The sequence below is a fragment of the Aedes albopictus genome, chromosome 2 (genome assembly GCF_035046485.1).
Source record: "Aedes albopictus strain Foshan chromosome 2, AalbF5, whole genome shotgun sequence".
NCBI classification, from domain to species: domain Eukaryota; kingdom Metazoa; phylum Arthropoda; class Insecta; order Diptera; family Culicidae; genus Aedes; species Aedes albopictus.
Window position 1 is genome coordinate 100,604,484 of NC_085137.1, and position 20,033 is coordinate 100,624,516.

Here is a 20,033-nt window from a genome sequence, read left to right on the forward strand (position 1 = left end):
TAATTTGAATATAATTTTAAAAAACCGTCAAGAACACTATTTTTCACAGAAAAATTGGAATTTGTTCCACGCTTATTTGATTCACAAAATTGAGACTGCTCAAGCCCTTCAAAGTTTGTAGGTTTGTTTGTTAAATCAGTAACTAATTGATGAGGCGTCCGATTTGAATGTGATCCTCGGTGATGTTGTGGCTGTTAAAGTAGCCTAGGAGTACCAAGGGTCAACTAACCCTTTAGGACACTTGGGGAAATGCTACGGTTGAATGAATAAAAAAAACGTCGTTTTCCCATAGTAATTCCCATACAAACTTTGAAGGGCTTGTGCAGTCTCAAATTTCAACCAAACGAGCTCAAACTTTGGGAGAAGGCATTGAATCTGGTTTAAAGTCGAATAAGCGGTGTGGAGCAAAAGCAATTTTTTGAACCACCGTCTATTATTTATATTATTCGCATGTAAAAGCATACATGCTGGTTGTTCGGGCTCGAAAGAAGTTGATCATTAATATTAATGCCTATTCCCGATCAACCTAGACAACCGTGTAGTGTCGGTATCAGTTTCTTCAACTGGCTAAGAATATCACTACGGTTTGCTTGATTTGTTGGTGAAAGTTCAGTTGAGTCGAAGGTTCAAAAAAGAAGGACTGGAAGTGGCGCTTATTCAAGAACTGCTGTCCTAGTACGTTAAACGTTAAAATGCTACCCTATTACAGAGTTTATCGGACGGAACTTTGTTGCGGTCATGGTAGAGGTACCAACCAATAGGGGTAATACTGAGATCGCTGTGGCTTCAGCTTCATTGCCTGGTGATATTCCTGTGATACCTCCTCCTGAGATCGCATCATTTTGTTCAATTCTATCGAGAAAACTACAAATTGTTGTAACGTCAATGCGCATCACACGGTCTGGGGTAATACGTATATTGACAGTCGAGGTGAGTTACTAATAGAGTGTCTGTCTTCCAACAATGTAAACATTTGTAATAATGGTGATAAACCTATTTTCTCAAATTCAGTCAAACTAGAGGTCTTGGATCTAACACTGCAATGCTGCAATCTTTGACAAGATTACAAACTGACACGTGTCTGATTAGATTAACGCATAATCTTCAATTGGAGTGGTGGAGATTATTCAAATACCGCATTTAGAAATCACAGGAAGACAAACTGGGATAAATATGTAGAATTGTTGAATTCACATTCATTCACAATAGGAGGAACTATCGATTCATCACAAAAGTTAGAATCATTTTCTCAAAGAGTAAATGAAAGAATCATCAATTTCTTTAACAGCAGTTGTCTTACTATACAATCGTCCTCTACTAGAGACGTGCCATGGTGGGACTTTAAATTGGATCGCCTTAGAAAATTTTCTCGTAATGTTCAATAGAGCGAAACAAATTGGAGATTGGACTCAGTACAGGAAAGCCTTGGCTGAATGCAACAACGAGATATGAAATAGATACACGAAAATGTTAAGTGCTGACATGTGAAAGCGTAGACAGTACTCCTGTAGTCGCAATGCTACAAAAAACGCAAATGAATTGGAAAACCTGAAACGTCACGATGGAGCCCGAAACTCCTTGTGGAACTTTGGATTTTATTATGGAAACCAGGCTCGGTTCTAAGTGTGGAATCCAATGATACTATCTTTCTGGACGGTGAAGGATGACCTAGTATCAACTCTACGGAGTCAAATACAGTAGACGTTCGCTCGGTGCAAACGGTTTAACTGCAATGCTTTTTAACTGCAAGTGCAACAATTTTGCAGTTTTCGCACCGCTATCTGTCGGAAACGTAACGTAAACATAGTTGCGATGTTTTTCAGATGCACTACAGCTGCATTGCGATGTTTTTAGTGCATTCTGGCTGCGTCCAACAGCAATTGACAACTGTTTGACGGCTGTAAGTCGTTGCAGTTAGCGATTTCCATTCGGAAACTGAAACGTAAACATGTTGCACTTATCGAACGTCTACTGTAGTACAGTTAACACCGCCTCAGATTTAGCTGAAGGCCAGAGTGGACAATGCAATTAGAAATTTTCAGCCTTTTAAATCTATATTAGTTATTTCCAGCACTGATTCAAAACGGAAAAGCGATGTTGAGTCCATCAATAATTGAGATGCTCAAGGCTAGTTTGAGATTTAATTATATTCCTTCAAAATGGAGACTTGTAAAATTCACCAGAAAAGATAGTCCATCTGTAATGAAGACACTGTAGTTGTGCCCTTCGTTGTAGGTTGACGATATAATCAGGTGATGGTCTATTATGCTGGCCCAAGTTTGTATTACAGGGAATGAAAGTAGTCAGGTCATACTGCACGGAGCACTCCATATCTCGAGGGGTACCCGTGGAATTTGGTCACTTCCATTTTCTACCATAGAAACTTAGGCCAGTCTTATAGTATTGGTTGTTTTACTTGAACCTTCATCCAATCCAGTTCCTATTGGTACGCCCTTTGAACTTTGTCTGGAGCGTAGACTTTGGTCAGACCTTCCCCCTCCCCCTTACAAATCTACGTGGTTTATCATTTGTCCCTACCCGAGCAGGAGAAAATAGCTGAAGAATAACAAACTCAGGTATGGAAAACCCAATACCTACAACCTGAATGAGTTATTAATTAGCCCTGCATAAGAGGTAAAATACCTCAAATAATAACTGAAGTGTATTCTGTACATAACTAGTCAATAATGACATCAGGTATTGTGATACCTAAATAATAATCGGCGATTTTTCTATACAAATAGCGATTTTTTCATAATTGAATAATACCTCAAGCAGTCCTCAACATCAAACCAATAACTTGTTGAGGTATTTTATCAATACCTACAAAATACCAAAGTAAGTTATTTTCAATACATGGATAACCGACCAATACCTTGTCTTGGTATGATACCTGACTTTGGTATGCTGCAGTTATGTGTCAGTTATTCGTTCCTGCTCGGGTATGCACAGTTTGTTGTTCTATCTTATCGTCAGTTTTTTCTGCATTTCTGTAACAAAACCAACATCTTTTCGCTTTATCAATAACCCAAATTTTACATCAATGGAATTGTGAATGAACAACATCCTCAATATCAACAGACCACGAAATGGCATACACTTATTGATCCGACGTAGTAGGTATGTTTGTTGGGCTCGTCGTCGCCCTTATTACGCTTTATTTTCAATGCCACTTTTCGTGTTTGTGGTAAATATTCAAATGTGCTGCTGTACGACCACAACAAACAGTAGGTAGTAGAACGACCACAACGATCAATACGATTATGCGCCATTCAATGTTCCAGCCGAAAAGAATCAGATTCGAGTCAGTCTTAGCTTGGCACGTGCCCACATGGCCGAACAACTTGTTATATCCAGTTATCACCCAGTTCCTTAACTGAGGGACATCCCATTCACCTTATAGCACAATTATCAGTCCACCTCTCACCATCCCTGATCTTACTGTAGGAAGGAAACCTGAACTGATAACACAGTGAAACGTCTTTAATTTCGTGCATCGCATTTCGTTGTTTACTGATTAGCTTATCAACGGCTCGACCGTGCTCTCCTCTGTTTCTGTGGAGATGTTAGCCAAGCTGACCATACGATTCTGTACGTAGTAATCTTTCGCAAGCCAATCAGTACCGTTTTTGCCCGACTACCTTATGGTTGGCAACGACGACGACGCTACACAAACCAATCCTCACCGCCGCAACTGATAATGGTGAAAATACGTTTCTTTCCAGTCACACCCACCACGTCCAAATCGGTGAACCTGGAGCTGCTGCAGCGGAAGGTAAAATCGCTGGAAGACGAAAACAAGTCGCTCCGTTCGGAGGCGGCCCAGCTGGTGCAGGAAACGGACGAATGCGAGGAGCAGGAACGGCGGCTGATGGCCGACATCGCGAACCAGCTCAGTACGGCCAACAGCGAGTTCGATGGACTGAGTAAGTAACTTTTGAAAAATACCTACATGTAATCAAAAACAAATGTATGTTCCTAGTTAAATCAGCGTAAATTTCGTAGTACAAAGAATTTGAGCTTGCATATTACTTATATAAAATCGAATTAACCTGCATCCTGTAAATAAGAATGGTTTAAATTTAAAAAAATACAACAAACAAGTTATGTAAGTAGCTACTACTTTTCCGTTTCGAATAACTATATCTGCAGGTTGTTTTGGAAATAACGTTGGTATAATATAGTTAATCCGACTTCTTATAGCTGATATAATTTTGCTCAAAATGGTCTATTTTTTCTGTATGTTTACTCAAACGGTTACGAAAAAACAGAAGCATGTTTCCGGTACAAAATCTAAATTCAATTTGGGAACATCGCTGTCGAAATTATTTCGGATTTAGCTGGGAACTGGAAAACCTATCAGAGAATCAGGTATCAGACCGGCTCCATAGGGAAATTGCGCCCCATTTATGACATTTTTGTGAGCCATCGCCATAACATAGAGCATACTTTATCATCTAGGGTGCGGGCACCGGTTTTAGCCAATAATCCCATGGAAACTACCAATGTGTCAAATGATTGTTTCAATCTATATTTTGAAGAAAAAAAAATGCAGAAATCAAGTTAATACTTGGTTTTTTGAGGGCCCATATAGCCGAGGCGGTAAACGCACGGGTATTCAGCATGATCATGCTGAGGGTGACGGGTTCGATTCCCGGTCGGTCCAGGATCTTTTCGTAAAGGAAATTTCCTTGTCTTCCTTGGGCATAGAGTATCTTCGTATGGTCATTGGCAGAGGAAGCTCTCAGTTAATAACTGTGGAAGTGCTAGAACACTAAGCTGAGAAGCAGGCTTTGTCCCAGTGAGGACGTTACGCCAAGAAGAGAGAGAGAGAGACTTGGTTTTTTGCATTAAAAGTAGCACTGGTCAAAATAGAAACATTGCATCAGTTTTGGTCATATTCTCAGCGAATCACGCGTGTTTCTTATGGGAGTGGCCAAAACAGAAGCACTCTGGCCAAAATAGATATATGAAAGCTGATTTCTTTTAACAATTTTGTTTTTCTTCTATTTTTTATTTAAAATCTTGGTATGGTTTTCACAGCAATAATCATCATATTATATTATAATCTATTCATTCATTTATTTAGTTAACATCAAATTCATGATAGTACTGAATCAACAATTTGCCGCCATAATACTCGATTTGCAGCTGCAGCTCTCCAACGTCGGTCACGCCCAACACTCGCCAGATCACGCTCCACCTGGTCCGCCCATCGTGCTCTCTGCGCTCCACGCCTTCTTGTACCAACCGGATGGTTAGCAAACACCAACTTTGCAGGGTTGTTGTCCGGCATTCTTGCAACATGCCCTGCCCATCGTATCCTTCCGGCTTTGGCCACTTTCTGGATGCTGGGTTCGCCGTAAAGTGCAGCGAGCTCGTGGTTCATCCTTCTCCGCCACACAGCGTTCTCCTGCACGCCGCCGAAGATCGTCCTTAGCACCCGTCGCTCGAAAACTCCGAGTGCTTGCTGGTCCTCCTCGAGCATCGTCCATGTCTCGTGTCCGTAGAGAACCACCGGTCTTATTAACGTCATGTACATGGTACATTTGGTGCGGGGGTGAATCTTTTTTGACCGCAGTTTCTTCTGGAGCCCATAGTAGGCACGACTTCCACTGATGATGCGCCTTCGTATTTCACGGCTCACGTTATTGTCAGCCGTTAGCAAGGAACCGAGGTAGACGAATTCTTCTACCACCTCGAAAGTATCCCCGTCTATCGTAACATTGCTGCCAAGGCTTGTCCTGTCTCGCTCAGTCCCACCTACCAGCATGTACTTTGTCTTAGCCGCATTCACCACCAGTCCGACCTTTGCTGCTTCACGTTTCAGGCGGGTGTACTGTTCTGCCACCGTTCCAAATGTTCTAGCAATAATATCCATGTCATCCGCAAAACAGACAAATTGGCTGGATTTCGTGAAGATCGTACCCCGGCTGTTGAGCCCGGCTCGTCGCATAACACCTTCCAGGGCGATGTTGAATAGTAAGCAGGAAAGTCCATCACCTTGTCGTAGTCCCCGTCGAGATTCAAATGAACTGGATAGTTCACCCGAAATCCTTACGCTGTTCTGCACACCGTCCATCGTTGCTCTTATCAGTCTAGTCAGCTTCCCGGGAAAGCTGTTCTCGTCCATAATTTTCCATAGCTCTGTGCGGTCGATACTGTCGTATGCCGCTTTGAAGTCGATGAACAGGTGATGCGTTGGGACCTGGTATTCACGGCATTTCTGGAGGATTTGCCGTACGGTGAAGATCTGGTCCGTTGTCGACCGGCCGTCGATGAAACCGGCTTGGTAACTTCCCACGAACTCATTTACTTTAGGTGAGAGACGACGGAAGATGATCTGGGATAGCACTTTGTAGGCGGCGTTTAAAATGGTGATCGCTCGAAAGTTCTCACACATTAACTTGTCGCCTTTCTTGTGGATGGGACAGATTATCCCTTCCTTCCACTCCTCCGGTAGCTGTTCGGTTTCCCAGATCTTGACTACTAACTGGTGCAGACAAGTGGCCAACTTTTCCGGGCCCATCTTGATGAGTTCTGCTGCGATACCGTCCTTACCAGCCGCTTTGTTGTTTTTGAGCTGGTGGATGGCATCCTTAACTTCCCTCAGCGTGGGAGTTGGTTCGTTCCCGTCCTCTGCTGCACCAACATAGTCATTTCCTCCGCTGCCTTGGTCCTCCGTGCCTACATTCTCTTCGCCATTCAGGTGCTCGTCGAAGTGCTGCTTCCACCTTTCGATCACCTCACGTTTGTCCGTCAGGAGGCTCCCATCCTTATCCCTGCAGATTTCGGCTTGCGGCACGTAGCCTTTGCGGGATGCGTTGAGCTTCTGATAGAACTTCCGTGTTTCCTGTGAACGGCACAGCAGTTCCATTTCCTCGCACTCCGCTTCTTCCAGGCAGCGCTTTTTCTCCCGGAAGAGACGGGTCTGCTGCTTCCGCTTCTGTCTGTATCGCTCCACATTCTGTCGGGTTCCATGCTGCAGCATTACCGCCCGCGCTGCATCCTTCTCCTCCAGAACCGCTCTGCACTCCTCGTCGAACCAATCGTTTCGTCGACTCCGTTCTACATACCCGATAGTGCTCTCGGCTGCGTTGTTGATGGCTGCTTTGACTGTACTCCAGCAGTCCTCTAGAGGGGCCACATCGAGCACACCCTCGTCCGGCAACGCTGCCTCGAGATTCTGCGCGTATGCGGTGGCGACATCCGGTTGCTTCAGTCGCTCTAGATCGTACCGGGGCGGCCGCCGGTACTGTACATTGTTAATAACGGAGAGTTTTGGGCGCAGTTTAACCATCACCAGGTAGTGATCAGAGTCGATATTAGCGCCACGATAGGTCCTGACGTCGATAATGTCGGAGAAGTGCCGTCCATCAATCAGAACGTGGTCGATTGCGATATTATAATCTACTAGTAACAAAAAAAAACATTCCGATTTGGATCGCAACAGGCTGGATAAATAGCCCACCGGACTGGCCAAAACTGATGCTTGTACCCTACCTGAGGGAAATGGAAGTAAATCAGCAGTAGCCATGAGCTCCTGCCCTCACGCTAAGAAATTCTGAATTTTAATGGTGACACAATTGAAACAACCGACATCAATCAATCATGACATAAACATAAATAAGATCAATTTTTGTGTCTTTGTTGATTAAAAAACTTCAACCGGTCTTGTTGAATACCTTTGAAACTTTTAGGACATACTTTTAAACAATTCAGGCCAAACATTTCAATAGGTCCTATCTGCATTTGAGAGGCTCTCTTTGTTCACTTTCTCTTTCAATTATTGCAATGTAATGGTACAGTTTTTAACTATTTTTGCAGTACAAATCAAAAGACGATTGTTTTGACCATCGTTCAATGCAAGGAGACAATCATAATACAAATAAACAGCTGAGATATTAACGAAAGAGAGGGAAACCAAAGAGAGCCTCTCTTCTGCAGATTGGACCTTTAGACATGTTTGGCCTGAATTGCCCGCAATATTCAATCGCAAAGCTTATTTCTGAGTTTGATGCGCCGTAAATTTACATGATCAATAACACAACAGAGCTACGCAAGATTCGCGATGATGAAATGTCAAACGCCATCATTCATAACAAAGTGGTGGTTAGAATTTTGTGGAGTTTAGTTTGTAATATATCCGGAAAAGAATTACATACATATCTATTTGTGAGCAATCGAGGAAAAGAGTAAGCGCGCGTCCAAATGCAGTTGCGACGCGATGACGGCAATGTGTGTCAGCAATGCAAAAAGTGGTGTCAGCCAGGGAAAACGAGTCAAAATTCCTAATCTTGAAGTTGGCCAGCAGAATCAAGCATTTCATTTTTCATGAGTCTAAAAAACTTCCCGGGGGAGTCGAAAAAGTGGATGTAGGGATTGAGGTTATGTTGACAAGCGGATTCAGTTGCTGTATGTAATATTACAAGACATTCAGCATCAGAGAAGTAAATTTACAATTGCGCTTCATTTCTGGTCTTTTGTGAAAATAAAGATTAGAATAACTAGCCACTGAAATCCAATGTCGTGACTGTTCGTGTGACTAACATCTAGTCTGCCACGCCCTTAAAGCGTCAGTAGCGGTACTAGAAGTATCAAATAAATTTTGTTTACCAAAACAGAAGATCCTTTACAAGATGAGCACTTAAAAATCATCAATTAATACAATTAAAGTTAGTAAAATATTTAAATAGAAAAAGTGACTACAGAGCCATTGGAGTTCTAGTGTATTTCTATTAAATAAAGTGAATCCCAATTTTATGTCACTTTGCTCGCTGTCATATGTCGGCGTTAAATGACACAAAATTACATGTTTTTTGTGGTGTGTAAAACAATAATGAGAACAAACAGTCAGTGCCTTGAAAAGGGCATGTTTGGGGCCATCCCCTAAAAACATGATATTTTTCAAGCCCATATCTTCGCCAATTTACGTCAGATTTCAACAGACAAGGTCTCAATCAAAAGATAATAATTCAAAGAAAAATTAGACATGAAATATTAAAAAAAAAAATGTGTTTGGAAGCCTTATCAAAAGTTGCAACATTTTCAAAATTTCGATCTAAAACTTAGGAAATATGTAATTGAAATTGAAGATGAGATCAGTAACCCAACTAACATTTAATGTGAATGTAAACGTCAACAAAGTGTTCCTGATACGGTTTGACGCTGAATTAGAGTGTTTTTTATCTGTTCTAACGAGATTTTTAGCCCTGGGCTAGTTCATTTCCTCGGAGAAACCCCTAGTTTGAGCCCAAATATTGAGATTTAGAGATGGTGAAAACGCCTCAATCTCTCTCAAATTGATTTTCGTATAAATTTGGAGGACATTAAATTTCCCCAAAGTCACGTAAAATATAAGTTTTTTAAGATTTCTTTTATTTTTTTCCTTTTTTTTAATCTTTAGTGCCAGATAACTTTTAAACTGCTTGGTCATTTATCTTCTAGTGGGCTTTTGTAGATATTTTTGTTGCCTAAACATGTCCTGAACAAACTATTTGTTGAAATATTCATTTTTATGACACTTTTCACCAAAAATTTCCAGGTCAAAAGGGGTGCTGATGCACATACCAACCAACAATGTAAGATTGAAAAATTATATGTAGGAAAGTCACTGTTGGTTCAACAGCGTACCTGTAACGAGATTCCACAAAAGTTGCGTGAAGACTCCCCCTTGGGAGCATCCAGAAACACCAAATATCTTAATCGCTGCTTGACGCAATGTCGACAACGATGGCGGTGAATTCGATCTGAAATCATTGGAGATACACCATGTCGTCATGCGGCTTTCACGTTGGGGCGATGTTAAGGCCACCCTCGATAATCTAAGAAAACACTCAAACAAGATTGTTTTTGAGTGAATGCTTTCTCGGATATCGTATTCTCAATTTAGTTGAAAATCGGAGTTTTCGACTAGCGAAGTTGGATTTTTCTCCAAACCCATGCGTCAGACCTAAGGAGTGTATCGGAAAGTAGTTGAAAATGTTCAGAATGCTCTATCTCGAAGCTGGATTGGTCTTTTCATTTCGGTTCTTCTATGAAATCTTCACAATATAGTTAAGTTTAGAACACCTTGAAAAAATTTGGAAAATGTTTAGTATTATTGAAAATATGGTTAAATGAATACACCTCACAAAATAAAAATCTGCACAAAATGCAATTTTGTTAAGATTTTTCAACATTTCAAAAATCTGTAGCGATTAAAATTTGTACGATAAAAAATCTGGAAAGTATTGATGCTTGTTAACAGTTATGTACACATAACATATCATTCAACACCGACTTTCAAAATTCATATTTTCGATAGAAAAATCTCAAAATGGTCCACTCCAAAAAACGTCTTTTTTTTGGTCAAATTTTGAAGTTCTACTTTTAATATCTTAAAAGGTTTTAAAATTTTATTTTTTGCTCTAACCTACTCGTCCATATATTAAAAAACATACCCTATTTAAAAAAATGCGAATTTTTCATTTTATGTATTTTTTGTTTGCGTAAACATGATTTGGAGGAGCATAGAAAAAGGGGTTCCTCAAAAATGGCCTTTTTTCATTTTTAAGAATTGCGCTTAAATGCAGTGGGAATTTTTCTTGAAAAAAATAATTTGCCTATATCATGAGGATTCTGGAGCTTATTATATTTGCACAAAAAAGTTAACAGTTTTCGAACATTATCGAACTTTTCTCGCAATTTCAATTTTTTAAAAGGTGTGCAAAAATTTAAAAACATGCGTTCAGTAATCTAGGTTAAAAACCCAGTTAAAAGAACATTTTTAGAAAATCATAAAAGCCATTTCTTTTTTCAAGGATTTATACAGTATCTCCAAAAATGAAATTACTTAAAAGTTGTACTAAACTATTTTTGAGGCTGTTGTAAACATTTTCAACTACTTTACGATACACTCCTTAACTTCGGAAGTGGTGCGCTGCTTAGTAAACCTGGTCCGCTATACAGCGCAACAACTTCCGAAGTTAGGTCCGACGCACGGATTTGGAGAAAAATCCAACTTCGCCAGTCGAAAATTCCGGGGTTCAACTGCACGGAGAATATACAACTTTGTGCAAAAGAGTCAAAGTGGACTTTCCATATTGGTAGGCATACCCGGGTAGCAAAAAATAACTAACGAAGATTGTTGGGAATAAGAGCTAAAAGAACAAAAATAATAACTGATTTTGTACTGGAAAATAACTCAATACATAATAACTAATTTTATCCTTATAAGAACAAACCAAGAACAAAATATTTTAAAATGGAGAATAACTGGATAAGTTATTATCGAGTTATTGATAACAAAGTGAGAACAAAATATGTTATTTCATAAAAAGATCATCATAATTGTAAATTTTGTTCTTATGATTTAAAAAAATGTATTGTAAGTTCAGAAATGTTTTGTCCTTGGTTTGATCTTATAATAACAAAATAAGTTATTATTTACTTTTTTCTGGAACAAAGTTAGTTATTATTTTTTGTTTTTTAGCTTAATTTACTAACAAACCTATAACAAAATTTGCTCTTCATCAATATTCTATTTAAAATAAGATAAATACTGAATAACTCATCAATAACAAAACGAGTTATGATTGCAAAATATGCAATTAGGATGCTATTTTACTTAGAATGCTCAGCAGTGAATCAAAATTCAACCATCGCGCAACAATAATGACAATGTCGCAACCTGTGTTTGTTGCGACAATCTACCCAATGCGACATAAGTTTGTCCCAACTTGAAAATAATAGGATAAACATCATGCATTACGAGGTAAGAGATTTTTAAGCCTTGCATTGCGATTTTCGAACGGTAACTTCGAGTCGGTAAACATTGCAACTTTGCTTAAGATCTATCATCAAACAGTTTTGACTTTGGGTTAGCAATAATTGATTATTCACGAGTGGAAAAGTACGCAACAAATTCAGCTTCCGTTTTGTCTGCAACAAAAAATTTCGAGATCATGTCATTACTCATTATCTGCCACCAGTAGGGATAAAGAGTAATCGTCGCACCTTCTTTGTTGCTTATTTTGTGCCTCTTTTGTCTGACAATTCTCTTCACTGATGCTCAGTAAAACTTATTTTGCTATGATTACATATTTTGTTATTATTCAGTTATTTATTGTTATTCAATAATAACTCAGAAGTAACAAATTTTGCAATGATAATATTTTTTGTTCTTAGCGAGTTATTTAGTGATTTTCATAAATAACATTAGAATGATAAAATGAGATATGATGGCAAATTTTTTTATTGTTTTGTTCTTGGTTTGTTCTTTGCCTCTGCCCGGGTATTGGTTCATATTGAGAACCACTCTGGCCAGATGAACATCACTGATGTGCTGATCGACAATCAGTTCTAATCATTTCAGAGGGAAAGAGGCTAAATGTCTGAAATTATTTGCGAATGGATTCAATCAAAGTGGACATTTTTACAGCTGGATCGTTCAACAAATCGGTGGGTGTTCTTGTGGGGCTTGCTAGCCGACCTGAAAACCCCCGAAAAACGTCTGTTCTAACCTCTACTGTTGTTTCCTGAGCTTGGCCAAATCAGACTTCCACCAAAGGATCCACTTTGGGTATTCACAGACCGTAGAGGGCAAACTTCCTCAAAAGCTTCCATGGTAATGAGCGTTATTGTATCAACACCATTATCCAGTCACTTAAAGTGTCCATTAAGGACAGACTTGTTAGAATCCCAACATGGCCGCCACAATGGCCGACTTTGACACCTACTCACGATTTCGAGGGCACAAATCTCTTCGTAAACAAAACCAACGCACCTGAGCTTTTGATTTTAAGTTAATCACAAGTGAGCAAGAGCAGAATAATAAAATGCATTATTGTTTGAAGCTTGCTTCTTGAGATTTGTGCGTCTGAAGTTTTGATGCAATGTTGAAGTGGGATTTCAAGACGTTTGTCCTTAATGGTGGGTGTAAATTGGCCAAAATCAAATAGGTAAAGAGATCACAGTTTGTTACCCGCGAATTCCTGAAATGCAAAATGTCAATTGGTCAATTCGTGTCTAATTCTGCTTCAGAAGAGCGTTATGGCTAGTATACTGCCCCCACTCGCATAACAATCCCATCTTTGCTGGGATTCCTATTCATATGGGACAGTTATGCGAGTAGGGGCAGTATAGATGCCATGAAAGTTGTGCGGTTGTCTATGTCTTCATGTCCTCTGAGCTGTCCTAGATAATAGGATGAGCATTATTTTGTCTCTGCTAAAAATCATAGCGTTTTCAGCAGGACAGCACATACATCTCTAAGGCGCTGTCCATAAACTACGTAGACTCAATTTTGGCAATCTCAGACCCCCCCTCCCCCCTCGTAGACTTTCGTCCATACAAAATTTTCGAAATTTGTAAGGACCGTAGACTTTGGCCAGACCCCCCCATCCCCCCCTCAGAGTCTACGTAGTTTATGGACAGTCCCTAATAGTTAATGTGCAAATGAGTGTGACGACGATCGCGTTGATGACAAGCGTACATGCTCGAGGCATGACAGACGAGTTTTCCTTTGTAATTTTATGCTAAAACTAGCAAATATCATTCTTCTAGTTCTCTCCCTGTTAAAAAAACGGAGATGAACCAGCCATCGGCTGAAAGTCTCGATAATAAAGATAATAATAATAATAATCCTTCTAGGTAGTTCTTATATGCATTATATCTATTTTTATTTATTATTCCAATTATTGTTGAGAAAGCTTTCAGCACGCTTAAATTAAATCCACACATTTTTGTTTTCTCCCGTAGATTTGGAGCTTGAAAGACTGAAGGAAGAGAACCGACTCCAGCATGAGCAAATCATCAGCCTTACGGGTCGCCTGTCGGAGGCTGAAATTCGGCTACATCAGCTCACTACCGAGAACGAGGAAGCGTCCTCGCTGCTCAGTATTACCAAAGAGAACCAGAACCTGCTGGCTGGCGAGCTGGCGGAGTTCAAGGCACGGTATCAGGAGGTCCTAAATCTGCTGCACGATACGCAGGAACAGTTGCGACGCCAAAGAAAACGTTCCCAACCGATGGCGAGGAGTTCGCTGATACCGGGCATGAGTGCACCGGCACCGGACTCGCTTCAGTCGGAATTGATGGAAACCTCGCTGTACTCGGAGCACAGTTTGGACTCCGGAATCGCTTCCGAACGAGGTGGACCACCTCATCTACCTTCGTACAAAAAGGTTTTCGAAACGGTGCGTTCCGCTACGCGAGCCAACACAACCGGATTCAGCGATGGCTTCTCGCAGTTGGGATCTATGACGATGAGTTCCTCTTCGCAGCCACGGATGGCACCTTACGTATTCCCCGGAAGCGGAACCACAACTACACATTCGTACAAGAGTGGTTCCTCCCTCTACAGCACAATGTACGAAAGTTCACTGGGTGGTCGATCTTTTTCGCGAGAAAGCTTGGTATCGGAATCGGAAGATGGATATCCTGGACCGGCACAAGCTGGAATTCCTGGCGCACCTGGTGCCAAAGATTTGGAAGCAGCTCTGAAACGACTGACACCGGCCGAAGTGCTGGCACGCAGAGCAATGCTACAACATGCACCAGCAGGAACCTACAGCTACGACGACCAGCCTAGCGGAATCCCATTGGGATGTCGCACACCGGACAGTATCATGTCCACCGGGTCATCGGGTTTGTCCGGTATGTCTTCGACCCAGTGGCGTCTTCCGGAGAAACTGCAAATTGTTAAACCCATCGAAGGATCCCAAACGCTTCATCACTGGTCTCGGCTAGCGACTCCGACTCTCAGTGGTCTACTGGAAGAGCGGCCCGGTGTTACAATCCGCGGTGGACGCGGACTGGAAGATCTTGGCCTGCAAACCTACTCCCTATCGGATGTAGAAGAGGACGCCGAAGAGCACCCCGGCAAGCGCTTCCAATCGTTCGGTTGTACCTACACCTTTACCAACAGTACCGTGATGCATCCGGATGACGGCACCACGGCGGTTACGTTTAGCCTTCCACCGTCGCAAATGTCCTCGCAAATGGCCTCGGAGTGTCCCTCGCGGCAACCATCGGCCCCGTCCACACCGCGGACCGGTCTGTCGCGAAGGAATTCCTGCTCGACGTTTTCGGTGAACTTGGGGCTGGCATCGATGCTGAACGAACGCGGCATCAAGGCGGTGACACCCAGCGCGCTGAATACTCCGGCAGGGCCGAACTACTCACCCACGGTTACGCCGTGCAACAGCCCTGGTAAGTTTTTTGGGGAAATGAAGGGTTACAGTCAATTTGATAGACCTGTGAAGCTTACTTATCAAGTATGAGTATTCTAATGTTTTTTTTCTTTTGTTTCGTTTCGTTACAGAGGGTTCTCCAACGCGCTCAATGTCCCCGGAACCGCCGCTATTGTCCGGCCTGCTCGCCTCGGGAGCCGATATCCTGCGTAAGAAGTTTGCCGTTGCATCGTCGTCCAGCGAGATGGAACGTCCATCTCGGTTGACGGCTCGCAACAAGCTAGCTCTGTCGCGACTGGAGAAGAAGGCTCTGCGATCGATCAAAATCATGGAAAAGGTCGAGAGCATGGGAGTGGATAATTTCATGCCCCACTCCGGGCACGGAATCAGTCCGCTTGCTCTGCACGGTTCCTCGGCGCTGTACACGTCGACGGTTCGAGGTCGCACCTCGAGTCCGATGGCACAGCTGACCAGCTTGAAGCACCTGCACGATGGCCGCATGAAGCAACCCCACCAGCATCACCATCACCAGCATCCGCACGGAGCAGAGGGCGGTCTGTTGATCGATAAAGAAACGATCAAAGCTGTCCTTAGCAAGGGTCTGTCGCACGATAGTCCGAGAAGTGGATCTTCCGGATCGAGCGACGCCTCGGGATCATCTTCGTCGGTGGCATCGGGAGCCTACGCGGATAGCGATAGCGGAACTTCGTCGATAAGCGGTGCCGCCGTGAAACCAGCTGTGGTCAAAAAGGCCGCCACAACGGCGGAAGGTACGCCTTCTCCGGCGACGGCAGCTCGCCTGAAGCAGATGCAGCGACAAAAGAGTCGAAGGAACCTGCTGAACGGTGCCAACGGGTCCCAGCGGCCCGACCTCGGAACGGTCAGTGGGTCGGGCAGCAGACCCGCCGGAGTGCGACCCGATCTCGGTACGGTAGGTGGTAGCAATAAGTCGAAGAGCAATAGCAAGAACAACGAGACGGCCGCTGCCGCTCCAGTACCGCCGGTTCCGGAGCAGAGCCGTTCGCTAGGTCAGAGTGTGTACGGTACGATCAGTTCGCTACTGTTTGGACGCAAGGGAGGACTCCTGTAAGAAGAGAGCACTGGAACCGCATTACACCCGAGACTAAGTAACTACTAAGCCCTAAATGCACTGAAATGGCAATATAAAGCTGATAAAGTGTTACTAAGACGTTGCGTAGCATTATACGTGCGTTTTAGAGAAAAATAGTGCTTATTAGTTACTTAGCTTGTATTTATCACCAATGTGATTGTGGTAAAACATTATTTTAAATTTTCATAGTTTTACGGCGATTGGAGAATGTTTTCATCTATACTTTTTATGTGTACGTGAAAGTTACGACACATTTACTGCCGTGAATCGCATATCTGTCCCATTTGCATAGGAAATCCAGCAAAGATGGGACTGATATGCGATTCACGGCAGTTTACCTGACTGTAAGTGAACCTATCAATTATTCTAATTTTCTATCAAATATATAGAGATTGTAACTACTCAAATCGCTCTCGATTCGGAATATATGTTCTGCCCAAATCAACCGGAATCAGTATCATCGAAAAGTACTTACCAAACAAATAGTAGAAAGCAAATAGAATACAAATTTTCAACGTAAAAGGTTGTAGATTTTAATAGGAACAAATTTAGGATTTAGTTTGATTATTTTGCATACCCACTCAAACGATTCGCACATACACAGCATACACACACAGAAGTTGCAGACACATTCCACCGGCACTCGATGGTCGATAGATTTGTAGATTAGATAAGGATAGATTAGATTTGATCTCCTCTTTTTCTCCGACCCCATTTTTGCAAAATTTTCCAACCGATTTCTTTCCATTTTTTCCAGCCTCTCTTTTTTCCTAATGCTTCGTTTTTTTTAATCTTTAGTTGCATTTCTGATCTATTGATTCGCAATAAGTAAACTGCCAATTAACTTTAAAAAAAAACTTTATTTTTTAAACTAAACAGACATTTCCGAAGTAGAGCGATTTGATAGTTCCATATTTTGCATATTTGTTTTGCTGTATGCGGTAAAAAAGGATAACACATTGAATGATATCATCACAGTTAATATACTTCGATAATCGTTCAATCAAATCACAAAAATCACTATAAAGCAGCATATTATTCGTTACTGTTTCCAAAACCACTGAAATATTCTTTATAATTTCACAACCTTGTCTAGCAGCTGGTTACTTTCTATGCTAGTTTTAATCTGTATCTGACGACCCTTTCTAGTTTACATACTTCACTTTTCGAATTGAATGAAAAACTGCACCAATTCCTTTGGTATCAGTCATTTTTTAACAATCTGAACTTATCCTAAGAATTTAGTTCAGTGTATGAGTAATTCAACATGTAAATTATATTCAGTTCAACCGGCTTCAAGTCAGCCAACTTGAAATTGCTGGCACGATGAGAAATTTTATTTTGTGTTGCATTTCCTCTTATACTGCTTCTAAATCTTTTACTGACGTTTGCAGCTTTCAATAATATTCCATCAAATCTAACCTCTCTAAACTCTAATTTTATCACCACAGTAAAAAAAATCAAAAAATCATCTTATCACGATCGCATCGCTTTTCAATGGATCATCGTTAAAAAGCATGGCAAAGCCGAAGTATAAGGTGGATGGATGAATTGTCGCCAGTTCCGGGCCTTTCCGTGAAAGACCCGTGCTAACGGTTAGTGCGGCAGTTCATAGAAAAAAAAATCCCCTACCAAAATTTCAAAACAAAACAAAAGCTACACTAGAAAAAAACACATGCACTGATAAATATAGTTTCCTCCTGATTTAATCGTGCATCTTTGTCGCCTCGCATTATCATATCGCTTTTTTGGGTGACACTTTTTCGTTCCTTAATTATTATTTATCTTAGTTTTCTTTCTCAAGAAAATAGTTTTAAGATACTTTCTATAAATTTAATATACTTTTAAACCTTTCGTGTTAAACAGTGGCAATTGCTAATTCATCATCCATCACTCATAACTCAACCATTCAATCGGTGATCATGGAATATCCTGTCTGTAGACTGCTTGGAACAAAGACTGTAAATTCTGACGATCGTTTGCCGCATTCGTCAACTATAATTTCTTTCTAATTGTTCTAAAACAGAGATTAAAAAAATCTCGGTGACTCAGTTGGTTTCTATGATTTGTAATAATCTTCAATTGTTAAGTGAATTTAACCCAAATCGCCAAAAACAAAATAAAAAAGGTGCTCTTCTAAATCCTAAACTAACAATTTAAAATGAAGTGTTAACTTGTGGTAGCATACTGTCCTCCCCGCATTGAAAACGGAAGAACGAAATCGGAACGTACAAGCGAAGTGAGTGTCTTGAAACCGTAACGGTTGTTTGCCAACGGAACTAAACGTGTGCATATTGAAACGTAAAAAATAATGTTAAATTGTACATACAGAAGATATTATAAACTGAAAGAATGGAAACATTGAAAAATAATATAAAACTTCGAAAAAAAAAATCGCTGATGTAGATAATTATTTAATTAGTTAAATATAAACATGAGATACCTAATAACAGAAAACACACAATGAGACAAAAATAAAACAAAAGTAGCGTAACGCCTGCGCAGTAAGTATTTATTTTTATATACGAAGTAATTGGAACGCCTACATATTTAACACCCGTGCCGAAGGCTAAATCTAACAAATTAGCGGAAATGTAGTTTCCCTACCTAAGTGCGCAAAAACCGCAAGCTGTTACGAATTTTGAAGAGTAAAATAAACTGTGAACTCTGCGCTAATTTATCCAAGAAAAAGATAGTTTTTTCAATACATACACTCTATTACCCCCCCACACACACAAACCACAAACACATACACCAAAAGAGGCAGTTACTAGATTACTCACTTACAAACGAGAAGTAGTAAGAATGTAGTATTTGTTTGTTTTGAGTTTCGTATAATTTCCGATACTTCCTAAAATCAATGAAAACAAAAACAATAGAAATTTATCTACATAATTCTTTACTTAACAATAAAATGGCGAAAACGCTACACCAATTCGGTGGAACGAGCGAAGCTGGTTCCGCGGCAACAGGAAAAAAAGGACACACGTTACGTTACGTTACGGTTCTCGTACTCTGTAGCAGGTAATGATTGAGGTTAGGTTCCCCGCCATGCACAAATTGGTAGTAGTAACTGCACAGTTACGGAAATCGACGAATAACAACATTACTATTATTAGTAGGGGAAACACACTGCATTCTGTGAACAGAGAGAATAAACTGATGGGGAAAATCGTATCGGTGTGGTTATAGGTCGATTAGGCTAGACATATAGCATGCAGGAACAGGAAAACCGTTTAAGCAAACAAGCAGAGATGTTGGTTGATAACTGTATTATTAGGATGTTAAACGATGATTGGCGGGAAAGTTTTTTTCCGCTGGGAAAAAATATAAAGAGAAACAATAAAATTTATTATTGAAATTGAGCGCGTGGCTTTGGGTGTCTGAAACGTATTCGAAATCCTTCCATGGAAGGTCACAGATGTTGGCAGTTTGTTTTGAAGAAGGCACCATATTAGTCTATATATGTCTGACTACTACTTACTTTCATTTTGTTTGTCTTTATTAACGAGAATTTAATGGGATCGGACAAGACATCGTTGTGCAGTACTCTTCTGCCCGAAAATGCCCTGTTCAGTGCGTCAATGAGGCCGCTGATTTTCTCAGGGGACTCCATTGCGCCTGATTCGTGGAATTCATCGATTTGCTTCAAGATAATACGGAGCGTCACAATATGGTACACTCAGGATCGTTCGGCACGGAATCCTGCTTGCTGCCGCTGGAAAGTTGCGTCAATCTTCTCCTGTACC

The 20,033-nt window shown here is 41.0% G+C and overlaps 1 protein-coding gene across 9 annotated transcripts in view; it reads left to right on the forward strand.

Annotated features, from left to right (window-relative positions):
- Window positions 1-19,649, forward strand: part of LOC109419762 (trafficking kinesin-binding protein milt) — a 278,035-nt gene extending 258,386 nt beyond the window's left edge. For all 9 annotated transcript variants that reach the window (XM_062850136.1, XM_062850137.1, XM_062850135.1 and 6 more), the window contains 3 exons: window positions 3,726-3,926; window positions 13,741-15,192; window positions 15,305-19,649. In XM_062850136.1, coding sequence (XP_062706120.1) covers window positions 3,726-3,926; window positions 13,741-15,192; window positions 15,305-16,263 — 2,612 coding nt within the window. In that variant the 3' untranslated portion in view covers window positions 16,264-19,649. The remainder of the gene's footprint in view (window positions 1-3,725; window positions 3,927-13,740; window positions 15,193-15,304) is intronic.
- Window positions 19,650-20,033: the final 384 nt, after the last annotated feature.